The sequence below is a fragment of the Pristiophorus japonicus genome, chromosome 18 (genome assembly GCF_044704955.1).
Source record: "Pristiophorus japonicus isolate sPriJap1 chromosome 18, sPriJap1.hap1, whole genome shotgun sequence".
NCBI lineage: Eukaryota > Metazoa > Chordata > Chondrichthyes > Pristiophoridae > Pristiophorus > Pristiophorus japonicus.
In genome coordinates, this window is record NC_091994.1 from 46,186,165 (window position 1) to 46,211,428 (window position 25,264).

Sequence of the window (25,264 nt, forward strand, 5' to 3'; positions counted from 1 at the left end):
GGCATTACATCAGTGAAACTAGTAAATGGTTCTGTATCGTTTTCAAAGTCATTTTTAGTTATTTAAAATCGGGTTAGTCACCGGTGGCAGACTAAACACACTGATTAAAATTGCCTATTTTTTGTGTTGAACCCATTTTCAGCACCAAGTTGCCAGTCTTAAATATATCCAGGAATATTTTTTAAAGCAAAACATTTTTTTTTAAATTTACGTTGTAAAGCTCTGCCCGATTGCACTGGTTCACGGCAGGTTTTCCGTTCGATATGCAAATGAGTGAGTGAGTATAAACTTGAGGGGAGAAAAAAAAAACACTTTTCAAAACTAGTGCAATTCACCCAAAGCAGAAACTCCAGGCCCTTTTCTTTCTCTCTTCCTCTGTCTTTCATTCCCCCTTCCATATCCATTGACCACACACACACACACACACACACACACACACCTCAGTGATCATCAACCAGCTAATCATGCTGGGATTTAAAAAAACTGTTGACCTTCATTAGATTAAAAAAAAATGAGAACTGGGTAACAACATACCTTTTGGCTAAGATCATGCGTAACTGACCTGACAGGGGAGTAGCCACCATGACCTCCGGGTGGTTCTCCCTGGATCAGGAAGGTATATGCTTGCTTTTTTGGAAACAGGAGGTGGGTGGGGTGGCTTGACCCATCCACCTCCACGGAGGTGTGTGGGGGGGCCTGACCCATCCACCTCCATGGTACGAACCTGGTATTGCAGTACTTCCAGGAATGGTGCAGTGGCTCTAGGCCTTTTGACTAAGAGCATTGGCGCAGAGTGATCCTTGGCGTGTGCAAGGTGACCTCTGGCGTTTGTGATTTGACAAAGAATTGGAACGATTGGCTACGAATTTCCAAAAAAAAAAAACATATTTATATAACGCCAACTTGTATTTATATAGCACCTTTAGTGGAACGTCCCAGGGCGCTTCGCAGGAGTGTTATGAGATAAAACAATTTGGCACCAAGCCGCTTAAATAGAAATTAGGGCAGGTAACCAAAAGAGGTAAGTCTTAAAGAGCGTCTTGAAGGAGGAAAGAGAGGTAGAGAGGTGGAGAGGTTTAGACAGGGAGTTCCAGAGCTTGGAGCCCAGGCAACATAGCTTAATAATAATGAATATTGCAATGAAATTTTACATAAAATTGACATATTATACAAAAATCATTTCTGATTAAGCTCAGATGACTAGTACATTCATGTCGATCCAGATGGGCCTGTATTTATGAGAGTGGGTTTTGGCTGGAAGACAAGATGCAACAAATATGGGAAGAGCTCAGGTCTGTCCATTGCCATCGACAGGTGGTGGGCAGTTATTCTGCACTCAAAGGGGTTAGGATTTATCTTTCTTTGATTCCAGTCTTGCCCCATAATTTAAGATAGAACTTGCATTTGTCAGCATCTCACCACGTCTCTCAGGAATGCTTCACTTACGATGTGAAGTTACTGTTGGTAAGGCAGCCCTTCACCGTAATGGGAAGAGTAAGGTTGGTGAGCGAGTATGCTTGCAGGCTGTGTAGGTAGTAATATCAGATTGGGCTGGGAACATAACAACATAAGAAATAGGAGCAGGAGTAGGCCACCTGGCCCCTCGAGCCTGCTCCGCCATTCGATAAGATCAGAGCTGATCTGATCATGGACTTAGCTCCATTTCCCTGCCCACTCCTCATAACCCCTTATTCCCTTATCGCTCAAAAATCTGTCTATCTCCGCCTTAAATATATTCAATGACCCAGTTCTCTGGGACAGAGAATTCCACAGATTTACAACCCTCTGAGAGAAGAAATTCCTCCTCATCTCAGTTTTAAATGGGCGGCCCCTTATTCTGAGACTATGTCCCCTAGTTTTAGTTTCCCTATGAGTGGAAATATCCTCTCTGCATCCACCTTGTCTAGCCCCCTCATTATCTTATATGTTTCGATAAGATCACCTCTCATTCTTCTGAACTCCAATGAGTATAGGCCCAACCTACTCAATCTATCTTCATAAGTCAACCCCCTCATCTCCGGAATCAACCTAATGAACCTTCTCTGAACAGCCTCCAATGCAAGTATATCCTTCCTTAGATACAGAGACAAAAACTGTACGCTGTACTCCAGGTGTGGCCTCACCAATACCTGTACAGTTGTAGCAGGACTTCTCTGCTTTTATACTCTATCCCCCTTGCAATAAAGGCCAACATTCTATTTGTCTTCCTGATTACTTGCTGTATCTGCATACTAACTTTTTGTGTTTCATGCACAAGGACCCCCAGGTCCCTCTGCACTGCAGCACTTTGCAATTTTTCTCCATTTAAATTATAATTTGCTTTTCTATTTTTTCTGCTAAAGTGGATAACCTCATATTTTTCCACATTGTATTCCATCTGCCAAATTTTTGCTCACTCACTTAGCCTGTCTATATCCCTTTGCAGATTGATTGTGACATCCTCACAATTTACATTCCCACCCTTCTTTGTATCATCAGCGAACTTGGCTACATTACACGTGGTCCCTCCATCCAAATCATTAATATAGATTAATGACCCCAGAAGGGGGAGGTGCAGGTGCGGGGGAAGGCAGACCTATATCAGACTGGCCTCATCTTTTCTAAAGCCACCCTGTTTATGGGCCTGGAGCTGTGCTCTCTTTATCATCCCTTTCGAAGGATCCTGGTCCTAGAAGCGATGGGATTCGACCTGTTTAATTGTTGGCACACGGACACGACTGTTTGATAGATACTATCTTTTTGGGACACTGTGGTGCAATTGTAGTAATCCCCAACCTTGATCAGGTGCTAATCTTCACTTGTGCCAACACATTAATGTATCTTTAAAAAAAAATTATAGTCTGTAGCTAGGTATAATTAGCATAAGTAGTACCGCAGACTTTAGCAACATTTGTGGGATGAAGTGGAATGCAATATAAATGGAAATGAATCTGGCTCTGCAAGATTCAACCTTTTGATATCCATTCATCTCGGTGATGCCTTGGACACAGCTGTGCAATGATGTGCCCTGGGCCATCGTAGAAACTTTAACTCTTTATTGTGTGGAATGTTTTTGGGGCGGCGGGGAGCCGGGGTGGGGGGAGGAGGGAGAAGTCTGTGCCCACCAACTGGGGATGGATACCAGTGTTGGGGGGATGAAATGTTCCTTTTTTTTTAACCACTTTTCTTTGAAGCCATTGTCAGCATCAATCGAGCACTCCCAGCTCAGGCGCAGTGCTGGTTAGATGCACAGTAAATATTTCGGCAAACCTCAGACATGCGCCCCCTACTGCCCTAGCACGGCATTGCCATTTCCCACACCAGTCATTTTAGTTGGTCTGTGAGATTTGAACACTTTTCCTTTGTTAGGTCTTTGATGAATATTTAATGGGACAGTGGGGGAAAGGGCAAGGACAAGTATGAACCACAATCAGTCTGTGCATATATTACACTGATAGTGATGATGGTGGGTGGGTTATGTGCGCTGCACCTTGTATTATTTTCTTGCCAATCTTCTCTCATTTGGTGTTGGCCCATTTGTGTTACCGTTCTGCAGGCACTGATCAACTTCACTCAAGTCACCATAATTCATGTGGGAGCCTTGACAGTCAGTGTGTGATCAGGTATTCGCCTGCAGGGTGATGTCACAGCCGAGTTTCATTCTTGCACAACTCGCGCGCGGCACTCTCTCTCCTGGCAGGAGCAGTGGCCAGTCTTCTCATTAACCGGAGAACTCAGGCATCTGACGGCACAGATGCCCATCCTGTACCAGGGTCTGTGGCAGAGACTGCCATGCTGTTAGCAACCAGTGGTGTGTTGTCGTACAGACGGTGTGGTGGAATTACATTTTGTGGTTGGACGGTGCTGCAGGCATAGCTTACAGCTGATTCCCTGTCACTGTGCCATCCTGAAAGCACTATTACTGCAGGGTCCCGAAGCAGGCTGAATGTGGTACCAGATCAGCCGTGCAGTGGGCATATTACTCAGCGCATCCCTAGTTCAGAGTTAAATCTATCCACTACATAGCAAAGCTCAAACCTGAGGATCGCTTTGTTGATCTCCACCCTGTTGGAAATCATTTTTTTTTAAATCATGGCCTCTTATCGCCATATGTCTTCGCTGAGCTGGTAGGGTGGATTTATAGAACCTGGCGCCAAACTTTGCACCGTGATATGTTGCAGGAAATGATAAAATGTGGAGCCTTCGAGTTGTTTTTTTTAATTTACTCGTTCACGGTTTGTGGGCGTCGCTGGCAAGACCGGCATTTATCGCCCATCCCTAATTGCCCTTGAGAAGGTGCTGGGAGCCGCCTTCTTGAACCGCTGGAGATTGTGGAGAAAGTGCGCCCGCTGTGCTGACTTTGTCATCGTGGTTTGGTCCAACTGAGCTCGCTGGGCTATTTCTGAGGGCAGTTAAGAGTCACATATAGGCCAAACTGGGCAAGGACAGCAGACAGATTTCCTTCCCATTTGTGAACCAGTTGGATTTTAATGCTCACCATTACTGATAGTAGCTTTTTAAAAAAATTCCAGATTTATTTAATTAACCAAATTTATATTCCCCAGCTGCCGTGGTGGGACTTGAATTCACTTCTCTGGATTATTAGTCCAGTTCTCTGGATTACTAGTCCAGTAACATAAGCACTATGCTACCATATCCCTACCATTGTAAATGTTGTGGGGGAGTTGAGCCAATGAGGTCCTGTACTTGATCAGCTAGTGGTTGATGCACCACTAAAAGTCTCAGCAGCCCCTGAGCCAGGGGGCAAGTAGCCCGCTCCCCCCAGTTACTGTACATTGACTCCTGCTGGAAGCTGTGTGGCCATTACAGAAGGAATGGATGGGGCTCAGCTTTATTGACTTTCTCGTCAAATAACCTAATGATTCTTGCAGTCAGGTTTCACACATGAAGAGTGGCTCTGGGGCGGGGGGGGGGGCGCGTGGGTGCACTTGACATCGATGGAACTGTACTCCAGCATAAGTCCGCACCTTCAAGAGATGGGGGGCGGCGGGGGCGGGGGGAGAACAGTTCAGTTGAGGAGGGAGAATCAATGAGCATTTTAAGGGTCTCGTAGCTTTAGTGGCGACACATTGGCACCCAAACCAAAAGGTTGTAAACACGGACTGACGCGAACTTCACCGAGGTTTCATTGGGTCTCGGCTGGAGAGTTCAACATCAGCGGCTGTGTGGTGAGGGGACGGAAAAGTGGCCTGTAGGAGCACATCCTCCCACGCCCCTCCCGTCAGGCCAGCGTTGACAACAAGGAATCCAGGAGGGAGAAGGAGCAAAAGAGAGGCAGCTTTTTTAATTGTGTGTGTGTGCCAGGTAGCCTTGGGGAGTGCGTGTAAATTAGTGGGCAGCAGACCTGAAAACAGATGCAGTGCTTCCCCTTTCGATAAGGAGTGTGTCTGTGTCGGGCGTTTTCCAGGACGCAGGATCGTGTTTTGTGACACGTCCCCCTGGTTCTTTTCGCAGTGTATCAAACTGTAATGACGGCCCACCACAAAAACTGATGATGATTTCATGCTTGCTTCTCATCTCTGTGCTGCCTCGATTTTAATGTCCATATTGTCTGCTTTAAATGATCAAACTCTGCTGATTCTGTAACAGGGCTTGAAATTCTCCGTAGCAACCAAAGGCACTACCCGCTACCTCCACAAGCGGGGCCTGTAATTCCATTAGGAACCCTTCTGGAGAAAGCCAGATATAAGGTTGAGAGAGGGAAAGAAGAATCTCAGAGAAGCAAAAACATCAACAAAAGTTAGTTGACGATGACGACACAAGAAAAATCCTTAATGGGGATATTGTCAGCTGTACATCGAAATCAAAGGCCTTGTCTACCCCAAATTAGCTAAACAAAAACACATCAAATCTGAAATAAAAACAAATGCAGAGCAAGTCTGTCAGCATCAGGAAGGATAAGGGCCTGTGCCCTTGCTTTTACTGCACACCAGCCATCTCACGTCATCAATGGAGGCATCCAACATGAAAGTGTGGCAATTTTAGCAACACAATATAAAATGGTAAATGTGAACTCAATAACCTCGACATTCCTGACCACGTAGATGGTAGGCACCAACTTATGGCTTGCAAGGCTGAATTTCCTGATGAGGGAATAACCTTAAATGACCTCAAGGTTGGGCCTACCACACTGAGAAGTCTCCAACGTGCTCAGTGTTCCCCGGCCTCAGAGATAAAACCCCCCGATCACTTCAGCTCCGAGGAGAACTGACTGATCTTTTAAGCAAACTGAAGCACTGTTTCTGACAAGCTGTGCAGATGTGTGTCAGTAGTGCAGGTACTGGGCAGAACCAAAATGGAAGCTTTCCAAGTGCCTTGGGAATTGAGATATTTGACAGACAGCAGTATCCCACGTCCACAATGCAGATTTTTTTTAAGGCTGCCTTCCCCTCTAATTATTGTTGGTTCACTTCTTTCCTGTAGCCTCTGCATGTCTCATAGGAGAATCTAAAACAAGGGGCACAGTCTCAGAATAAGGGGCCACCCATTTAAAACTGAAGATGAGGAGAAATTTCTTCTCTCAGAGGGTTGTAAATCTGTGGAATTCACTGCCCCAGAGAGCTGTGGTGGCTGGGACATTGAATATATTTAAGGCGGAGATAGACAGATTTTTGAGATAAGGGAATAAAGGGTTACGGGGAGCGGGCGGGGAAGTGGAGCTGAGTCCATGATCAGATCAGCCATGATCTTATTAAATGGTGGAGCAGGCCCGAGGGGTCAGGTAGCTTACTCCTGCTCCTATTTCTTATGTCCTTGTGGGGCTGAACATGTTACCAGGTCACCGTTAGGTTGAATCTTTGGCTGTGCATGACAGCAGCCCAGTAATAACTCTCCGATTTCCCGCTGCCCTTCACTGGGCCTGCTCTGTGCTTGAAGACTATCTACAGCTGCACAACAGTGATGGAGAGCTCCCTTTTATTGAACCTCCACGTCTGCTTGCCCCATATGGTTGGCAGCTTCCCTGCTCTGTTGCTCTCACAATGGCAGATGACGAGGAGACCGAGTTGGCTTACTGTCCAATTCAGAAAATTGTCTCCCTGTGCAAAGACCATCTCGCCATCATCCCCGATCCGTTTCCGGGCTGGAAATTCACTGGTTGGGGGGGGGGTGGGGAAATGCAGGAATGAAAATATGTCTGGCTCCCCTCACCTGGTGATGTAGCACATCAGTAACAGACTTCACCCATCATTCGGGCCTGAGCTCCCCACTCTAAAGGCGGCCATACAGGGAACTGGTCCATTGAATAGAGCCAGTCACCCAATCAAAATCTGTTTGCATTGCACCATGGACACAACTAAGGTAGCATTTGCTTGTGAATTGCTGAAGGGAGAAATGTTTGGACAGAAATTTGAAAAGTCAACTAAATATGGGTGTACATTCAATGAGGAGCAAAATCAGGCATTCTTCCTTTATTCAAAAGTGATTGGTTAAAAAAAAAGTTCCATCCTTCTAGAATTATGTCAGGTAGCTTGATCTTGTTTGACTCTTAATTATAATGACGTTCAAACCCCTGGGTTAGAAGACCAGCTAAACTTGGTTATCTGGCTTGACAGTGGGGGATATCTCTTTAAAAAAATTCGAGCTTCTTACTTTTCTTGGGGGAGAGGAGATGAATGGGGAGGGACGAACGTGGCAATAGTTATAGAAACTGATGAGGGAGTGATTCTAACCTAATCCTAGACACCCGTGTGGAAAGGAGAATGACTGGAAACTGGTCCCAGCACTTTAGGGAAACAGAGAGGTGAAAACTGGAAGTAAGACCTTCCTGAGAAGCTATATTAAGAGAGTACTAGTGTGTTTCCCATAGGGAAAGATGGGTTCGCTGCAATTTGTTGGGTTACAAATTTCAAGCCCTGATGGTGTAATGTTCTAACCATACATGACCCTCCTCTACTCCTCTCATTTCAGCCTTTTCATCCAGGACTGCTGATTGAATTGACGTGATTTTTGTTGTTTTTTTTTTAAGTGATATCTTTGTTCTGTCCTCTCATAGGCATGATGAGCCACCCGCCAATCCCCATCTCCGAGCTCGCTGAACACACGGAGCATCTGAAAGCAAATGACAACCTGAAGTTCTCACAGGAATATGAGGTAAAGCATGAATTACCGTACATATTAAGTAATATTTACTTCCAGTACAGAATTCCAATTGACCATCCGCCTACCCAGTCAGTCTCATTATGTAGAATTCCAATGGACCAAACTCCTTCTCAATTATTCCTATCATATAGAATTTCCAGTACATAAATCCTATTTAATCTTGATCAGGCAGATTAACAACTCGTGCAGTTTTATATGCTATGCATTGCTGCATGTAGTGATGGGGCACAGGTTTGTGGCTGTGGTTGTCTCTTTTACGGGATCTTGATCTCAGTCAGGTCTTAGGGCAGTCAGCAGAGATTTGCATTCTTTCCAATTCATTTTTGGTAAAATCAGCATCAAAACCATGTGCCGATGTTTTGAGCTGCTGTGTAGGTTTGACAATCTTTAGCTTTTCCTTTTTAAAGTTCAAACCACAATTCTGCCCAATTTTCCTAAACTATTTGGAATGATTGCCCGGGCAAGCTTCCATTTTGATCTCTCTGACTGAATAATTTCACAAACCCAGGTAGCCGATTTGTACTAATGGATTTTGTGTTGCTGTTAGAAGCGCTGTAACATTTATCAATTTACCCTTGTGTCAGGTTAAATTGGGGTTAAGTACTATGTAAGAATCAAGATTCACTGCGGAAATTAGGGCACATACTGTCGTTTAACTTTCCTCTTTCAACAAGAACTTGATGTAACTTGTCTATGAGTGATCTCACTGCAGGAGCTCACATTGGCTCAGTGGGTAAATGCCTGGTGTGGCAATGATCCACACAAACCAGAAGCCCCCATTCTCCATCCCTAGTCTGGGCTGAGTTAACTGATTTTAACAGGGCAGCATTTGGCGAAAGTTCCCACTTCTGATACCCGTCCAGTGGTTCATGGTGGAAAGTGCACATGGAATGCCTTACTACAAACACTGATGGAAGCAGAATTAAAAGGGAAGCAGATATATAAGAACATAAGAATATAAGAAATAGGAACAGGAGTCGGCCATATGGCCCCTCGAGCCTGCTCCGCCACTCAATAAGATCATGGCTGATCTGATCATGGACTCAGCTCCACTTCCCTGCCCGCTCTCCATAACCCCTTATTCCCTTATCGTTTAAGAAACTGTCTATTTCTGTCTTAAATTTATTCAATGTCCCAGCTTCCACAGCTCTCTGAGGCAGCGAATTCCACAGATTTACAACCCTCTGAGAGAAGGAATTTCTCCTCATATCAATTTTAAATGGGCGACCCCTTATTCTAAGATCATGCCCTCTAGTTCTAGTCTCCCCCATCAGTGGAAACATCCTCTCTGCATCCACCTTGTCAAGCCCCCTCATAATCTTATACGTTTCAATAAGATCACCTCTCATTCTTCTGAATTCCAATGAGTAGAGGCCCAACCTACTCAACCTTTCCTCATAAGTCAACCCCCTCATCTCCGGAATCAACCTAGTGAACCTTCTCTGAACTGCCTCCAAAGCAAGTATATCCTTTTGTAAATATGAAAACCAAAACTGCACGCAGTATTCCAGGTGTGGCCTCACCAATACCCTGTATAGCCATAGCAAGAAGTCCCTTTATATATTTTATTTTAAAAAGTATCTAACAAAGCATCTCACAAGAGCTTGAAAGTGGAATTAGGCTAGACAGCCCTTTGTTGGCCGGTGTGGGCCAAAATGGCCTCCTTCCGTGCTGTAAATTTCTATGACTCTAAGAAAATATGATGGACCCAGTCCCCGATTCTAATGTATTCTTAACTAATGCAGTAAAAGGTGTGGTAGACGCAATGATAAAAGCTTGAGGTCTATCTACTGAGTTTAAACAATCTCAAATCAGTTCTTAGTGGAGTTCGTTCAACAGCAGAAAACTGTCCCTAATTTGACAACGAATTGACAACCTTCACTCAGAGATGCCACAAACTGGCTGGCTTGGGGAATGGAATAAATATCATACCAGTGTCATTCTTCCAAGGATTGGAGCTGAGGCACATTGTTGGGGCAGAATAGGGGAATCTCACGCTGCATCTAACCATGTTATACCTGGGAGTGCCTTCCATCTAACCATGTTATACCTGGGAGTGCCTTCCATCTAACCATGTTATACCTGGGAGTGCCTTCCATCTAACCATGTTATACCTGGGAGTGCCTTCCATCTAACCATGTTATACCTGGGAGTGCCTTCAATTGGGAAGTGTTCCATTCCCCAACCCTAACAGCCGTCATTTTGATGAATATAATAATCAGGAAATGAAAAGTTGAAAATCTTGATGTCCATTCAGTTAAAATATTGCGACCCTTCATAATACATTATGAGGGGGGGTTGATAGAGCAAGAAGGGAGAAACGGTTTCCCTTGACAATGTCGGGAACCAGAGGTCATAGATTGAAAATAATCGACAAAAAAACTCGAGGGGAAATGAGATATTTCACGCAGAGGGTTGTTATGAATCTGGAACACACTACCTGAAAGGATGGTGAAATCAGATTCCATCAGAACTTTCAAAAGGCAATTGGACATGTATTTGAAATGAAATAATTTTCAGGTTTATGGGGAAAAAGCTGGGGTGTGGGACTAAATTGGACAGCTCTTTCAAAGAGCTGGTGCAGACACGACGGGCCAAATGGTGTCCTTCTGTGCTGTAAAATTCTATATTTCTGGGTTTGTATGAATCACTTTTAAAAGGCTAATAGCACCAAGCATTGTACATTTGGTAACTAACTTCTTCTACAGCTTTCTGAGATTTTAATTATTCTATTTAATTTGCCCTTTGAAGAACAATGTAATTTCCAATTATAGTCCAAACACATGTCTGAATGACAATTTAATGTGAAGAATTGGGATCAGGACATTGGGTATTTTATAGTAGGTTTCCCCTTTGTCAATGACTTTCTACACATTAGTGTGATATGATACCAGACTCCAGCTGATGCAATCTGTTTATATCTGTATATGTTTAACCCAGCCACTTTCCTGCAGTTAAGCTGACTGATTCAGCTCAGCGTTTAAAGAGCTTCTTCGTGAAGCACTGCAGCTCAGTGAGAGATCTTCAGTCGCAGTTCCTTGACACAGCATGGAGATCGAAGCACTGCTCCCACAAAGCACCGCTATCTTTGCTTCAGTCTACTCTTTGTTTCTGCTCTCGCTCCGCTCCAATCAGTGGGGTAGACCTCGATTTAGAACGACAGGGCAAAACGGATGATAGCAAGTCGGTAGCCTGTTTTACTCCATTAAATAAATGGAGATAAAAGTCAGGAGAGATGTAAAATGGGTCGCCGATGGCAAAAGCAATCTCTGTGAAGCAATATAACATTTGATAAATGGTTCCTGCCCGGGATTGAATGATGCACTGAAGAATATGATTCTGAATGTTCGAATCAGTAATGTGATGGGATACAATTTGAATGACAAATATATTTTTACCTAAAAGAACCATGAATAATGCATTTCTCTCTCTTCCTCTTTCCCTCTTTGCCTTCAACCTTATAGTCAATCGACCCTGGTCAGCAGTTCACATGGGAGCACTCAAACATGGAGGTGAACAAACCCAAAAACCGCTACGCCAACGTGATTGCTTACGACCATTCCAGAGTGATCTTGGCACCAATCGAGGGTAAGTCTCCAAAACACTGCAGTGGCCCTTATCGACGAGGTTATCTTTGCAGATTTCCGCAATGGGGATGTCACCGGGGGTTGGTGACAACCCAGACCGTTCAATCCACACCGTCACCCTCCTCCCCCACAAATACTCTAAACTTGGATGCACCCACGATCCTCAATTTGCCATTTTAAGAACAGTCCAGCTTTAAACGCATCCCTCTCCTCCCCACCGATAGAACACATTCCTCCACCTCCTCGCCCACATTCCCCCCCCCCCCCCCGCCAATACATTTTCCAGGCCTCCCGCTGTAACTCTCCAACTGCTGGTGGGACTTGCGCTTTAGATCCACCTGGCAGTGTGGTGATTGGCTGACCCTGCAGTTGCAAGGTGAGCCTGGGAGTTTCAGGGCCAGTGGGGTCTAAATTTGTTTTGGCCGGTAGCGAACCGGCAGACAGTTTTGCACTTAGCCCAATTTGCGATTCCGTTGAGCTCAATGGAAAATAAACTTGGGTGGAGTGTAAAATGTACTGCCCATTCGCTGCCGCCCGTCTTGCACGACTGCCCCAGATGAATTTATACGCTGGCATCTTTTCTGTTGCGTGTTGTCCAAAGCTGAGTATTTATGGATATAGGTCATTCAGTTTGATGGAATATTGTTAGGAAACGACATGGATTGTAACCTGCAGATGAATCTTTCTGCGGGTTTGGACGTTCTGTGGCAGATTTGGTACCTGGATAGTCAGTGACTAAACAACAGGCGCTGAAATGTCACTTCCCAGCCACCATATTAGCCACTGCGATCCTTTTGCTGCTGATCAAAGGGTTTGATGTGGATCTCTTGATTTTCAGTGAATTATTTGTTCCTCCCTGCCTGTTCTGAAGCACTGACTCATTGCTACGGAACTGTTCACCTTGGCCACGTACCCTTAGCCAAGCAGCCATTCTTCACCTGTGAACCTAGAACATCAGCCAGCCATTTAACCACAGCCGAGATCCATGATGTGCTCATCCAATGTCCGCGTGTTCACTTCCAGCAAGACTCGGCGAATAGCTATCAGGAATGAGAACCCTAGATCTGCGTTTTTTCCTCTGTAGCCTATGGGCACCAATGCCAACAGTAGTGCTGCGATTGCCATCTGCATTAGATCAGCCAACTCGCTGCTGACCTGGGTCAGTTCCAGATTGGGCAGTGCCCTTTACCCACTGAGCCATGGGGGGGTGGGGGGGGGAGGGGCCTAAACAATCAATGCACCAATAGAATTTGCAGTGGTAGCCACAATAAGTGACGTGATAACTGCCTCTTTACAGGCCAGTTAAAAATTGGCGTGCAACTCCATTTACCAGGAACAGAGCGCCCATTCAGGATCCGACTCTCAAATAAAGAGTCGCACTGCCAGGTTGGCCAGGTGTTAGGTTTATTTTCCTGTGCACTTGATTCATTGTCAGTACTTTACAGAATTCTCCCTCGGACTCTGGCTTTTCTGAGCGTTGAGCTGGAGTGTTTGGTGACGCAGGGAGTGAATCGAAGGAGCTCCTTACTGCTGGGGTGTCATTTTATCAGCCGCGTCTTTGGACAGCTGGTTTGATGATCACTGGCATTTGCGAACATTCAAGGTAGCATATAGAACAAGAGAGGGAAAGGGAAGTATTCCCGATGATGTTAATTAAAGCTGAAATCAGTGTTAAAGAAACTGATTGAAATAGTTCTAATGAAACACTAGTACAGCTGCCACCGGATGCGGAATCCAGATTAACCCACCAGCTACACTGTTGTAGACATGTACAGTACAGTACGTGTACAGTAGACATCTCAAGTCGCTGGAGAAACACCACCAACAATGTCTCCGCAAGATCCTACAAATCCCCTGGGAGGACAGACGCACCAACGTTAGCGTCCTCGACCAGGCCAACATCCCCAACATTGAAGCATTGACCATACATGATCAGCTCCGCTGGGCGGGCCACATTGTCCGCATGCCAGACACGAGACTCCCAAAGCAAGCGCTCTACTCGGAACTCCTTTGTGGCAAACGAGCCAAAGGTGGGAAGAGGAAACGTTACAAGGACACCCTCAAAGCCTCCCTGATAAAATGCAACATCCCCATCGACACCTGGGAGTCCCTGGCCAAAGACTCCCCTAAGTGGAGGAAGTGCATCCGGGAGGGAGCTGAGCATCTCGAGTCTCATCGCCAAGAGCATGCAGAAACCAAGCGCAGGCAGCGGAAAGAGCGTGCGGCAAACCAGTCCCACCCACTCCTTCCCTCAACAACTATCTGTCCCACCTGTGACAGGGACTGTGGTTCTCGTATTGGACTGTTCAGCCACCTAAACAATCATTCTAAGAGTGGAAGCAAGTCTTCCTCGATTCTGAGGGACTGCCTATGATGATGATGTATTCCAATGTTGTATTGCTGGGGTTTCGAACAAGACAATTTAAAGTGATAAAGGGAAAACAACTGGGTTTGTTATTGTTACATTCCACAACTCACTGCTAGCTGACAAACTCCACCTTACAGTCTAAATTTTCCATTGTGGTTCCAACTGGTTGCTTAGTTACAGCATTTACTTGTGTTGGGATGAATGTTTCTAAATTCTCATATGTTGACGGATGCATCCCTGACCCTAGAGGAAGGGTGGTCATTATATGACCCAGGGGCCATTTGTGGCCAACTTATTCTTTACCGAGTGCCTCAGCAGGCTTGCTATTCTAGGTGCATTTAGGCTTTCATTCGGAACCTGCCTGGCTGTGCAAGCTGCGATTTAATCTCATTTTCCACTGACGTCCCTCATCTTGAGATATTGAGACACAAGACAAGTGCTGTAGGCCAAAAGGAATTCTGCAAAGCCATAACGTTGTCAAGCAAGAAGCTCTAAAGTACATTAGAGAGAAGGAATTCATCAATGCACAGTACAAAATCCAAGTGCCTGCAGTTTTTCCAATTATTAAGAAACCCAGGAGAAAGAGCCAGGGCCATACTGCAGGATGCCATCACAGTTGAAAAGAACAGCAGTGAAGACGCAATAAGTTACAAGCAGCGATTAGCTGGCACCAAGTTCAGGTTTTAGAAGCTTGTAGATTGTAGAAGGAAAGTAGGCTTGAGGGAAGTGAGGAGTTCCATAGGGCCCAAGTTTCGAGCCGCGCCTAGAACGGCGCAGTCCCGACCTGGACGCCCGTTTTTCGCGCCACAAAGTGCGCCTAAAAAAACCCTCCGTATTCTCCACCTCCCTGCAGGTCCTCTGGCCCTCGGCGCAGCGCAGCACGAGCTGTAGGGGGTGGGGCCAGGTCCCTGCGCTGAAAACAGTGCTGGGACCTCTGCACATGCGTGCTACAGTGGGCGCGCAAGTGCAGTAGCTCCAGGCGCCCGAAACTGTGGGAGGGGCCCGAAGCACGCAGCCCCTAGCCCTGGCCGAATGGCCTCACTGGGGCTGCGTGAATAAGGCCACGGACCGGACCCGACACCCGCTCCCCCCCCCCCCCCGCCCACGGACCGGACCCGACACCCGCTCCCCCCCCCCCCTCCCCGCCTCCGGACTGGATCCGACCTGACCTCCCTCCCCCCGACCTGACCTCCCTCTCCCCTCCCTCCCCCCAACCCGAACCGAACCGACCTCCCTCCCACCAACCCCCCGACCCGACCCAACGCCACCTACCTGTAAATCTGGTGCTGGGGACGGGCCCTGCCCGAAGTCTCGGGCCCGGCCCGTTCAGCCTCCCTCCCCCTTCTCCTTCCCCCCCCAACCCCCCCAGTCTCCTTCTTCCCACCCCCAATCTCCTTCTCCCCCCCAATCTCCTTCTCCCCCCCCCCAATCTCCTTCTCCCCCCCCCAATCTCCTTCTCCCCCCCATCTCCTTCTCCCCCCCCATCTCCTTCTCCCCCCATCTCCTTTCCCCCCCATCTCCTTTCCCCCCCATCTCCTTTCCCCCCCATCTCCTTTCCTCCCCATCTCCTTTCTCCCCCTTCTCCCCCCCTCCCCCTTCTCTCCATCCCTCCCCCTTCTCCCCCATCCCTCCACCTTCTCCCCCATCCCTCCCCTTTCTCCCCATCCCTTCCCCTTCTCCATCCCCTCCCCCTTCTCCCCCTTCCCTCCCTCTGCTCCCCCCCTCTCTCCCTCTACCCCCCTCCTCCCCCTCCCCTCGCTGTCAGAAACACAGACACTGACAGACAAAGAATGAGAGACACACACAGACAGACAGAGAGATAGAGACACTAACAGAGACACACTGGGGGGGGAGGCATCACAACATGCTGTTGGAGGGCTCCCGGTGCTGCAGTCGGTAAGTAGAAAAATGTTTTATTTATTGATTTAAAAAAAAAATTATTTCTTATTAATTTTTTTTGATTGATTTATTGGTTGATTTATTGATGTATTTATCATTTATTATTGATGATGGCTCTTTATTTGTAAAATTGAAGTGTTTAATGTTTGTAAACTTCTCTTTAAACACCCCCCCCCCCACCATTCCCTACGCCTGATTTGTAACCTACGCCTGATTTTCTAAAGTGTAGACAAGGTTTTTTCGAGCGTACAAAAATCTTCACTTACTCCATTCTAAGTTAGTTTGGAGTAAGTTTTCACTCACGAAACTTTGAAATCAGGCGTAAGTGGCCGGACATGCCCCCTTTTGAAAAAAAAATTCTGTTCCAAAGTGAAACTGTTCTAACTGACTAGAACTGGAGCAAACTAAATGACGAGAATTCCGATTTCTAAGATACTCCGTTCTACACCAATTGCTCCTAAAAATCAGGAGCAAATCATGTGGAAACTTGGGGCCATAGTTTCCAAGTTTTGTGAAAGATTGAGTGCAAGTAGCAGGCCGTGTGGCGAGTCAACAAGGAGACAGCTGAACTCAGTAAAGTGCTGAGGACACACACTGAAAACTCTGGGACAGACGGGAGTGGCAGGAAGGGTCTGAGCAGCCAATGTTCCGAGAGGAGGACTACTCACCTGAGAAGTAGACCTGTTCCATCTGGGATAATATGTGGATGGAGATAGGAGGCCGCATTTTGCTGGAGCGGGGCATCTCGTGGCGTGCCTCGTTAGTGAGACATTTTTCCGCGCACTTCATGCTCAAAAAGATTGTTGCGTCGGAACTCGCTGGAAGTGCGAGCCGATAATGGCGCAACGAGGGCAACAGGGCATCTGGAACCTCCGTGAACAACGGGACTGACAGACCATCTCCTCAACCAATGAGATTTAAAGATCGAGAAAGAAAAAGGAATGACTGAGGAAGAGGGTGAATTAGGGTCAAATTAGGTTCAAAAAGAGAAAGAAAGATTGGAATAAGTGAGAGAGAAAAAAAATGACAAGAAAGGAAAAGTAAGAAAACATTTTAATTTTAAAATTGGCATTTTTAAATCGCTAACAACAATTGACTATAGGAATGCAATTAAACACTTTAAATAGTTCCCATTCTGGGCCAGAGTGGCTGATTAGCATTGCATTAACAATTATGACATTGTTTAAAGTTACTTATGCTCTTAATCACTGGGCTTAACTTTCCGTGGTGAGTTTAATGTGCAAATCCGAGAAGTTCTGAAATATAATGGGGAGATTGATGGCGAGCCGCCGTTTGTGTGAAGCAAATGAAGGAGCAACGTAAATCACCCAACAAGTTCTGAAGATTTGCAATTCAAAGGATATCTCTTAATCCCCTGAACTGGCTGGGTAATTTGTGCATTAATAACGATGTGCTTCATTAATGTGCTATTATTTTTCCAGCAAGATCTGGCCCATTGGGTTTGAGAGAGAACTGTTTCCTTCTAAAGTGCTCGGCAGACTGCACAATAGAGGCGATAGTGACATGATGGTAAATATGTGCTGCAAAGGGGGCGTGGGGAGAGGAGTCCTCTGACTAATCTGTGCAGCAACATGGGGAATGTCTCGACTGATTAGAGCAGTTCTCCACCATCTTCATCATCATAGGCAGTCCCTCGGAATCGAGGCAGACTTGCTTCCACTCTTAAAATGAGTCCTTAGGTAGCTGAACAGTCCAATATGAGAACCACAGTCTCTGTCACAGGTGGGACAGACAGTGGTTGAGGGTAAGGGAGGGTTGGACTGGTTTGCCGCACGCTCTTTCCGCTGCCTGCGCTTGGTTTCTGCACGCTCTCGGCGATGAGACTTGAGGTGCTCAGCGCCCTCCCGGATGCACTTCCTCCACTTAGGGCTGCCTTTGGCCAGGGACTCCCAGGTATCAGTGGGGTTGTTGCACTTTATCAGGGAGGCTTTGAGGGTGTCCTTGTAACGTTCTTCCACCACATTTGCGCTGGTAGCTAAGCCTTCTGACCAGCTTGTTGCAGGAAGTAAGCTTGCCTCACCACATGTACCCAGGACCCTCCAGTACACCCACGTGGCCTCTCTCGCATGTGTGCACAAAAGAGTAGGCCCCGCAGCACCAGTTCGTTCACACAGAGGCACAGGTGGAGGGGGATCTGTGACCCCCCCCCCCCCGCTCCCCACCCATGCCAAAGAAGGGGGGTTGAGGGTATACATCTCCCTCGGTGGTTGCACCAATGGTTTTGCAGGTTTCTACTGTCGTGACATACTCAATACCGAGTTTTGTGTCTGACAGAACGGCAACAGTATCCTGGTAAATCCAGTTTGGCATTACTGATAATATGACTGTCACCTTTTATTTTTTTTAAATTCAACCGAGGGGAAAAAAGCAGAAATCAATGCTGAGTTTTCCACAAAGTACAGGAGCAAGCTGACAACACAGAAAAGCAGAGTATCTTTTGAAAGTTTCACTGATCTATTACACAGCTAATTTGTGTGTGATTTATGCTGTATATTTCTGGCAAAATGTAATGAGAGGCTTTTTGTCAGTCAGGAAATTGATTGTCTTGGATGCCCAAGTAATTATAGCCGATGGCCATTCTGGCCCAAGCTTGGAAATTACTTAGCCATGACAGAGGAAGCTTGTAGGATCAGGCTCTGCATCATAATACTGATGATGAATTGGAACACTCAGCCTGTGAAAAAACATGCTATGGGGCAATATAGTAATGTACTGGGTCCCAATCAATTCACCAATGACACAGACTAAAATTGGCTTTCGTTTACGGTGGGGAGGCAGAATATTGGCTTCAGATGACCTTTGCTGACTCTCCATTAACTCCTTGAAAACTGTCGAGCCCAAGGGCATTAGTTTTGCCCATTATTCTTGTTTGGCGTAAATATGTTCAGAAAAGAATGGTTGATCTTCATTGGAACACACACGACTGGCTTTTTTGTGATCCAGAGTGTAGATCAGGTTGGGTGGCCTGAAGGTACATTGCCAAATATGAATTGATGGTCACTTTTCTTTTCCAGTAATAGCTCAAGTGTTTTTTTTTTCTTCCTTTCATACTCCCTCCGATTTTCTCCAGTCCTGACCTGAAGAGGCTGAAGGACTGTCCACAGGCAGCAACCGCCCATCTGCTGGCCATTCATCATGTGTGGAGCTAAAAAGTTAACATCGACAGTCTGTTTGACTGTGATGAGCATCATAGCCGAGCCCAATCCTATCATGTGAATACGCACGTATAACAAGATTCACTGAAAGAACTTCCGATGGCACCTTTCGTGCCCTCGGGAAGTCCCAAAGTGCTTCACAGCCAAGAAATTATTGCTGTTCGGTCGGGAAATGCAGCAGCCAATTTGCGCACAGCAAGCGACAGGCCAAGTGTCACGGCACTCTCGCCACTTGATCATTTTGCTGAGATTGTTGGGCTCCTTGTGTGAAAGTCTGTTCCCTCCGCGTTCATGTCCAAAAGTATTATGACTGTCTTAACATTTGTTGCATAACCAAGGTCCACCTAATACTAGGGTGTGCACCCACAGATAGGGTTTATTACATTAGCATGTGTTACACATGCCAGATGAACGTGAGTCCTCCGTCTTTACAATTTCCTTGTGAATGTCAGAGGAACCCAGTATCGTCTCGACACAATTGTTCACGTTTTTCATTAAGAATGACATTTTAAGAGAGTTGGGAATGGATGGTGGAAGTGAGAGAGAGAGTGACAGCTGGTGATGGACCATGTCCCGCTCTTCTCCGACAGTTTGTGGAGTGCAACCTCCGTCTGCCCAAAACAAGGTCACCCGCTTCAGAGGGGCCTGGCCAGGAGATGGGATTCCTAGGCCAGTGGATTCCTAGGCTTGAGGTTTCCGAGAACTGGAGTTTCCTGAGGGAGGAATGTTTACCAGGACACGAGGAGAAGTCCTTTTCTTTGAATAGTGCTATGGGATCTTTATTGTCCACCTGAATAGGTAAACCTCAATTAACAAGGGCCAGTGCATTGCTGTCCTTGCAGAGTCATGGCGAAAAACCTGCTACTTCGCATTTGAAAGACAGCAAGTCCAACGGCCTCGTACTCCCTCCTGAAGTGCTGGGCTGGATTAAATGTTGGAGTGGGTTATAAGCTTAAGTGCAGGTGGCGTTAGTGGATTGTCATGATCTCTGAACTACTGCAGCCATGGACATGTCATAGCAGGGAGTGCGAAGGTCAAGAGTGCACAATGCAGGATGCAAAATTAAATGCATGTTCTGTAGTTTTGGTAGATTTAGCTCTGGACAGGGAAAGAACATAAGAACATAAGAATTAGGAACAGGAGTAGGCCATCTATCCCCTCGAGCCTGCTCCGCCATTCAATAAGATCATGGCTGATCTGGTCGTGGACTCAGCTCCACTTACCCGCCCTCTCCCCGTAACCCTTAATTCCCTTATTGGTTAAAAATCTATCTATCTTTGACTTGAAAACATTCAATGAGCTAGCCTCAACTGCTTCCTTGGGCAGAGAATTCCACAGATTCACAACCCTCTGGGAGAAGAAATTCCTTCTCAACTCGGTTTTAAATTGGCTCCTCCGTATTTTGAGGCTGTGCCCCCTAGTTCTAGTCTCCCCTACCAGTGGAAACAACCTCTCTGCCTCTATCTTGTCTATCCCTTTCATGATTTTAAATGTTTCTATAAGATCACCCCTCATCCTTCTGAACTCCAACGAGTAAAGACCCAGTCTACTCAATCTATCATCATAAGGTAACCCCCTCATTTCTGGAATCAGCCGAGTGAATCGTCTCTGTACCCCTTCCAAAGCTAGTATATCCTTCCTTAAGTAAGGTGACCAAAACTGCACGCAGTACTCCAGGTGCGGCCTTACCAATACCTTATACAGTTGCAGCAAGACCTCCCTGCTTTTGTACTCCATCCCTCTCGCAATGAAGGCCAACATTCCATTCGCCTTCCTGATTACCTGCTGCACCTGCAAACTAACCTTTTGGGATTCATGCACAAGGACCCCCAGGTCCCTCTGCACCACAGCATGTTGTAATTTCTCCCCATTCAAATAATATTCCCTTTTACTGTTTTTTTTCCCAAGGGTGGATGACCTCACACTTTCCGACATTGTATTCCATCTGCCAAACCTTAGCCCATTCGCTTAACCTATCCAAATCTCCTTGCAGCCTCTCTGAGTCCTCTACACAACCCGCTTTCCCACTAATCTTAGTGTCATCTGCAAATTTTGTTGCACTACACTCTGTCCCCTCTTCTAGGTCATCTATGTATATTGTAAACAGTTGTGGTCCCAGCACTGATCCCTGTGGCACACCACTAACCACTGATTTCCAACCGGAAAAGGACCCATTTATCCCGACTCTCTGCTTTCTGTTCGCCAGCCAATTCTCTATCCATGCTAATACATTTCCTCTGACTCCTCTATCTTCTGCAGTAACCTTTTGTGTGGCACCTTATCGAATGACTTTTGGAAATCTAAATACACCACATCCATCGGTACACCTCTATCCACCATGCTCGTTATATCCTCAAAGAATTCCAGTAAGTTAGTTAAACATGATTTCCCCTTCATGAATCCATGTTGCGTCTGCTTGATTGCACTATTCCTATCTAGATGTCCCGCTATTTCTTCCTTAATGATAGTTTCAAGCATTTTCCCCACTACAGATGTTAAACTAACCGGCCTATAGTTACCTGCCTTTTGCCTGCCCCTTTTTTAAACAGAGGCGTTACATTAGCTGCTTTCCAATCCGCTGGTACCTCCCCAGAGTCCAGAGAATTTTGGTAGATTATAACGAATGCATTTGCTATAACTTCCGCCATCTCTTTTAATACCCTGGGATGCATTTCATCAGGACCAGGGGACTTGTCTACCTTCAGTCCCATTAGCCTGTCCAGCACTACCCCCCTAGTGATAGTGATTGTCTCAAGGTCCTCCCTTCCCAATTCCAAAGGCCAGGAGAAACATAGAAACATAGATAATAGGAGCAGTAGTAGGCCATTTGGCCCTTCGAGTCTGCACCTCCATTCAATATGATCATGGCTGATCCTCTATCTCAACACCATATTCCTCCTTTTTCCCCATACCCTTTGATGCCTTTTGTTTCTAGAAATATATCTCCCTCTTAAATATATTCAGTGACTTGGCCTCCACAGCCTTCTCTGGTAGAGAATTCCACAGGTTCACCACCCTCTGAGTGAAAAAATTTCTCTTCATCTCGCTCCTAAATTTCCTACCCCATATCCTGAGACTGTGACCCCTTGTTCTAGACTTCCCAGCCAGGGGAAACATCCTCCCCGCATCCAGTCTGTCCAACCCAGTCAGAATTTTATATGTTTCAATGAGATCCCCTCTCATTCTTCTAAACTCCAATGAATACAGGCCTAGTTGACCCAATCTCTCCTCATATCCTGCCATCCCAGGAATCAGTCTGATGAACCTTCGCTGCACTCCCTCTATGGCAAGTATATCCTTTCTTAGGTAAGGAGACCAAAACTGCACACAATACTCCAGGTGTGGTCTCACAAAGACCCTGTATAACTGTAGTAAGACATCCTTGCTCCTGTACTCAAATCCTCTTGCAATGAAGGTCAACATACCATTTGCCTTCCTAACTGCTTGCTGCACCTGCATGTTTGCTTTCAATGACTGGTGTACAAGGACATTCAGGTCTCTCTGTACATCGACACTTCCCAAGCCATCACCATTTAAATAATACTTTAGAAATTTAGAAATACGGCGAAGCCTTTTCTCAGGAGGTTAATGCTCTTTTATATTGTAGGTCTGATTTTGGCAGCGATGCCTGAGCATGAATGAAGTGAGCCTGAGTGCTGGCTTTTCTCCGTGGCTCCCTGCGCTATAGTTTGCAATGTTCACCACACAGTCTGTAGCCCCCATCTTTCCCCAGCCAGCAAGGCAGATTCACTGCAAGAAAATGTGAATTGTGGTTGTGCCTTGTAAATGGCTGTGCCCACTATTGCGACTGGAATCCGATCCAAAGTGAATGGCTTCCATAGCCCCGCAAGTCCAAGTGCTCTTGGATTTCTTGAAGTAGAAGTTAAGGTTCCCAACCCTCCAGGATTGTCCTGGAGGGTCCAAGAATTAACGATTAATCTGCAGCACACTGCTGTGAACATGCAGGAGGAAAATTCAAAAAGGGCTTCAAAAAAAAAACTTTTTTTTTTCCATTGACCAATTTTGTTATTAGTTATAAAAATATTGGAGATAGGAAAAAGGTTGTTCGATTGACAGTCAAGAATCAGCCAATCGCTTTCCAAATGGCGTTGCGTTGCGAGGTTGGACATGTTGGGTGACCAATGGTAGGAGCGGGATGGTTGGACGTGTTGGGTGACCAATGTTAGGGGCGGGATGGTTGGACGTGTTCGGTGACCAATGGTAGGGGTGGGATCGTTGGACGTGTTGGGTGACCAATGGTAGGGGTGGGATGATTGGACGTGTTGGGTGACCAATGGCAGGGGTGGGATGGTTGGACATGTTCGGTGACCAATGGTAGGGGTGGGATGATTGGACGTGTTGGGTGACCAATGGCAGGGGCGGGATGGTTGGACGTGTTCGGTGACCAGTGGTAGGGGCAGGATGGTTGGATGTGTTCGGTGACCAATGGTAGGGGAGGGATGGCTGGAGGCATGAGGTCATGTGATGAGACCTCCAGGGATAAGCACAACCAGAGTTGGCAACTCTACTAGAAGGGGAGCTGCACTAAAAAATGAGGGCACAAATGGGGTGGGCAGAGCATGCACCATGGGATTTTCTGTGATATTTGAAGGATGGTGATTGGTGGAATGTCATTTTATTGTTCCACACAGCTTCCAAAAGATTAATGGGCAATAAAACAATACTTCATTACTGATTCTGGGAAGTGCACTACCACAATGCGGACAGAAGACTGGTATGAAGCCAGGGCCTAGTGTACATGCCACAGCCTGAAAGAAAAACAGAACTGCAAGGAGCAGTCTCTGATTAGATGTAGTAATTCTTCTCAAGATTAGCATATCATTTCAGTCCTTGGTACTTGTTGACTCACCTGGTAGCCCTTTCGCCAGTTGTGGACTGCACTGATTAACAAACAAGAATTGTTCGGCAATATTTAGGCAGAATTAACCCTGTCTGAGAACTCCATGGTGGAGTGAGTGTGTTGGATGCTGTGGCAAGTTTTCAACATCGAAGATGCAATATCCAAAGCAAATGAACATGCTGTAGATTGATGAGATGTACAGTGGAAGCTCTGTTATCTATAATAATAAAGGTCCTACCTTTCCTCTAATCCTATATGGAAATTTGCCTATAGTCAAGAGTCCCCAGATTTTAGCCTCACAGGTGAGAAGGTAGATCTAACACCGATAAAAGAAAAGTTGTGCACTATTATTCATGAGGAGTGGGAGTTGAGGGACAGACAACAGCAGAACTTGAGCTGTGCGACAGCGTCTCATGCAAGGCTTTGTCCTGGGAAAATGCTGGCAGATATTGGAGCTTCTCGTTGCATTTTAAACAGTCACTGAGCAGCTCAAAATCAGCCTGGGGAGCAGGGCTTTGCTGCTTCCATTGTTTACACCCGCTGTACGGCCTCAATCACAAGAATCCGCGGTTAATAATCTGCGTACATGCCTTGGACCTGAAAACCAGGGTGGAGCTGCTGGCCGCAGCCTGTTGCTCTATCTTGTGGCAAGTTGGGTCAGATCCAAAACCTAGCACGAGGTGGAGGAGGGGCTGAGAGGAGAATGTGACCATTTCCCAGGCTAATGCTCTCAGCGGAGACCCTTGCCCACTGGCCATGACTATCCAGGAAACCGTGGACACGTGGCTGTCACAGTTACAACTGCTCGTTTCACTGTTTAATTTGCTGATGGTGAAAATAATTGGAAGCCTTTCAATTGGGCATTTGGGCCCTGAAACTGTGCCCTGAGCTCTGAGTGTGGGAGTGCTTGATTGGAGTAGTGTTGCAAGGCTATGTTCCAGCACTAGCTGCAGGCATGTGTGGGAGGAAGGACAATGAGACTATAACTTCAATTATCTGATACTCACTCACTGCTGGCAAGGCTCCACACCAACGTAGCAGCTTCACCCTTACTCTGCTTTCGAAATTTCTCTCCCGTTTTATTGAAAGTGTTGGCTTACATGGAATTTACAGCACAGAAATAGGTCAAGCGGTCTCACCTAAATTTATCAGCATATCCTGCTATTCCTCTCTCCCTCATTTACTTATCGAGCTTCCCTTTAAATGAGTCTATGCTATTCCCCTCAGCTACTCCTTGTGGTAGCAAGTTCCACGTTTACTTTCAACAAATTAA

General features: G+C 46.2%; 1 protein-coding gene across 18 annotated transcripts in view; it reads left to right on the forward strand.

Moving 5' to 3' along the window:
- Window positions 1-25,264, forward strand: part of LOC139228683 (receptor-type tyrosine-protein phosphatase S-like) — a 592,821-nt gene that overhangs the window by 489,111 nt on the left and 78,446 nt on the right. For all 18 annotated transcript variants that reach the window (XM_070859939.1, XM_070859924.1, XM_070859930.1 and 15 more), the window contains 2 exons: window positions 7,994-8,091; window positions 11,565-11,688. In XM_070859939.1, coding sequence (XP_070716040.1) covers window positions 7,994-8,091; window positions 11,565-11,688 — 222 coding nt within the window. The remainder of the gene's footprint in view (window positions 1-7,993; window positions 8,092-11,564; window positions 11,689-25,264) is intronic.